Here is a 3,972-nt window from a genome sequence, read left to right on the forward strand (position 1 = left end):
GGCTTTGATGCAGATGTGAATTAGTTACTATTCAGACAATTTTAGTCCTAGCAACAAGGAGGGACAATTGCCTCGTGAAACCAGTTTAATGGAACTTGGCATTTGGCGCGGTAGATCATGGTGGCCGGACGTGTTTCATTGACATCCACTTAGTTTTGCACAGTAGACGCTTCTCCGACATGTAGTCTTTTCAAATTATAGTATAAATATTCTAGAGTAAGAAATGCGCCTTTGCAAACGATAATGCCCGCAAAGAAAAATAAGAGAGGCGATCGTGGCTCGGTAGAAGAAGCCGAGACAAGTACTGCGAAGAAGACGGCCAATATGGCCGCTGACAATGGTGCAGGAATTGAAGAATCTATACACAAGATAAACGAACAAGAACAGCCAAGCCTCCTCGAAATCAAGCAGTTATTGGTGGATATGCAGATCCAAATAGCGGCGGTACTCACCGAAAATCTAAAACTTAGGAAGGAAATTGAAGAATTAAAAGACTCCGCAAATTTTAATGAGAAGGAACTCAATGATCTGAAGGACTCCTTGCTAAAGACGAAGAACGAAAACAAGACCTTAAAAGATTTTCTAGAGGAAACGAGGAGAGAGCTGAAAGCGGTGAAAGATGACTTTAGAGAGCAGAAGGAAGAAACTGAACAATTGTGGTCTGCTTTCGACGATTTGGAACAATACACGCGAAAGAACTCGCTAGAAATACACGGAATACCACAAAATGCATATTCGGATACGGATACGGATACGGCAGTCATTAAAGTGGCCGAAGCTTTGAACATAACTGTAGAGCCCGAGGACATCGAGATTTCTCACAAGCTGAGGAGGGGCACGGCTATTATAGTTAAATTTTGCAGTTACAAGGTAAAGTCCAAAATTTACAAGGAACGCGTTAAATTAAAGCATGTTAAAATCTCGGATCTTTTTCCAAGTTACGCTTCCTCTGGACAACAGCACCGAATTTTTGTTAATGAGAACCTTACAGCTTACAGGAGAAGGATGGTCGGAAAAGCCAACAAACGAAGGCAGGAAGGAACGCTTACTAGTGTTTGGACGTTGGACTGTAAGATGTACATTAAAACCTCGCCTGAAGGCGCCCCCGTAAGAATTTTTTCTGAAGAAGATCTAGATAACTTATAACTGTTTTGGAATGTTTCACGGCTGGTGGAGAGCGTCTCTACAATTTGCAAAGCAACTGAGAGATACGAACTTTTCCCGCAACAAATTATCTTTTAACCCTTTTATCAGTTTATCAGTTTTAGTATATGTCTTTCTGTTGGTATACACAAGGTTCTTTGCTCCCTTTCAGTTTATCTGTGATGCACTTTATTCTTTATTATTACAGTCGTTTGTACGCTTTACTTTGCACTAAATGGGTATGCTACATTTCAGAGACACATATCAGAATAATTTACCGTCTCATTACCCTTGGGGTGAAAACTGTTAAATTCCTCTCTCGTCTTAATAATAACAAAAGGAATGGAACTTAGAATCGGTTCAATAAACGCTAGGGGTTTAGGAGACAAGACTAAGCGACAGGAATTCTTTAACTGGCTTCGAAAGAAGCAGTTATCAATTTATTTCATCCAAGAAGCTCACTGTACGGAAAACAATATGCATGATTGGCGGGCCGAATGGGGGTACCAAGCTCTTTTCAGTTGTGGCACTAGTAAAAAGGCAGGTGTTATTATATTGTTTAACAATAACTTCTCTTTCCAAATTTCGCGAACATATTCTGATCCCGGGGGACGCTTTCTAGTTTGTGACATGACTACAAACGGGAAACAACTGACTTTGATAAACGTATACGCACCAAATGATGACAATCCCACTTTTTTTACTTCTGTTTTTCAACATTTAGACGATCTCAAGTGCGATGAGATTATAATAGGAGGGGATTACAATTTAGTGCTGGACGTTGAGAAGGATAAAAAAGGCGGACTAGCAAGAACACATAAAAGATCGTTGGAAGTTATAAATAGCTTTTCCGGTGAGTTTGACTTGATAGATGTCTGGAGAGTCCAAAACCCTGGATTACGACACTTCACATGGAGGCAAAGAAACCCAGAAATACATTGTAGACTTGACTTTTTTCTCGTAAGTCATTGTATCGCTAGTAACACCACCAAAGCGGTCATTGTCCCAGGTTACAAAACAGATCATTCAATGATCACCTTGCAATTATCTCTGCACAATAACCAACGAGGACGAGGATTTTGGAAATTAAACACCTCTTTTCTAAAGGATGAAGAATATGTAAACCAAATTAAAGCAGCTATAACTCAAACTAAGCACGAATATGCACAAGATAACACTGTTACACCTGGGCTATTGTGGGAAATGATAAAAATGAAAATTAGAGAAGCATCAATGAAGTATGGAAAATCAAAAAAGGAAAATATTAAGCAAAAGAAGGATGACATTGAAAAATCAATAAAAACCCTCGAGGGACGAATTGCTAATACCCTTGCAAATAACTCCCAAGATTTGTGGATGGAATTGGACATGAAAAGACGCGAACATGAAACCCTAATTGAATACCAAACGAAAGGAGCTATTATAAGATCTAAGTCTCGATGGTATAACGAAGGTGAGAAAAATACTAAATACTTTCTTAACCTAGAGAAGCGACACTGCAAGCAAGGAACAATCACTCAATTGAAAATTAACGAAAACAAGCTGGTTCAATCAGACAGAGAAATCTTACATGAGTGTGAGACTTTTTATAAAAATCTGTACCGTTCCAAAACGCAAGTGAGCGACTTTCCGGAAGAGTTTTTTCCACCCACACGAGAATTATTAAATGACGAAAAGCGATCCTCTTGTGAAGGCCAGTTAACTGCTAAGGAATGCCTGGAGGCCCTAAAAGACATGGCAGCAGGGAAATCACCTGGTACAGATGGCCTACCATGTGAATTCTACATGGTTTTCTGGGAAGACATAGGAGAAACCCTCACCAGCGCTTTTAATTTCTCCTATGAAATATGTAACCTGACTATATCACAAAGGCGAGGAATTGTCAAACTCATACCCAAAAAGGATTCTGACCCTATCTTGATTAAAAATTGGCGTCCCTTAACTCTATTAAATTGCGATTACAAGATTGCTTCAAAAGCCATCGCGAAGCGAATCAAAACAGTTCTACCAGAGCTAATATCAGATGATCAAACAGGCTTCATTAAAACCAGATGCATCAGTGACAACATACGTACACTAGATAGCGTCATCAAATATACAGGTAATAAAAAAATCCCTGCACTTCTCCTTTTTCTGGACTTTGAAAAGGCTTTCGATACTCTCGAATGGTCTTTTATCAACAAAACTCTTCAACATTTTGGTTTTGGTCCCTCGCTGTCAAGTTGGGTTAGGCTCTTTTATTGTAACATCGAAAGCTGCGTATTAAACAATGGATGGACAAGCAATTTTTTTAAGCTAAGCCGAGGCGTCAGACAAGGGTGCCCTCTATCGCCTTACCTTTTCATACTCTCTGTAGAAATACTCGCTGAAGCCATACGAAATAAAAGCGAAATTAGAGGTATTAAGATACAGGATACTGAATTTAAATTAAGCCAATATGCAGACGATACGACGCTCATTTTAGATGGATCTGAACAATCCTTTAAGTCTTCGCTTTCTTTGATAGAAGCTTTTGGTAAAATATCTGGCCTCAGACTGAATGACAAGAAAACAGAAGCTCTCTGGATAGGGTCTAAAACAAACAGCAATCAAACATTTTGCCCGGAAATGAATTTTAAATGGCAAAAGGGAAAGACTAAGGCACTTGGCGTTTGGTTCGCAACGGATCGCGATGCGGCAATATCTTTAAATTACAACGAAAAGCTTACGAAAGTTAAATCTATCTTAGGATGCTGGAAATTTCGAAGACTTAGCTTAATAGGGAAAATTGTTGTTCTGAAGAGCCTAGTAGCATCGCAACTTGTATACGTACTCACATCGTTGCAAACT

The 3,972-nt window shown here is 39.3% G+C and overlaps 1 protein-coding gene across 1 annotated transcript; it reads left to right on the forward strand.

Annotated features, from left to right (window-relative positions):
• The first annotated feature begins 243 nt into the window (after positions 1-243).
• On the forward strand, positions 244-1,146 carry LOC138002735 (uncharacterized protein PF3D7_1120000-like). The gene has a single exon (XM_068848718.1). It carries the CDS (start codon positions 244-246, stop codon positions 1,144-1,146), a length of 903 nt encoding a protein of 300 aa, XP_068704819.1.
• Positions 1,147-3,972: the final 2,826 nt, after the last annotated feature.

This window comes from Montipora foliosa, chromosome 5 (assembly GCF_036669935.1).
Source record: "Montipora foliosa isolate CH-2021 chromosome 5, ASM3666993v2, whole genome shotgun sequence".
Lineage (NCBI taxonomy): Eukaryota > Metazoa > Cnidaria > Anthozoa > Scleractinia > Acroporidae > Montipora > Montipora foliosa.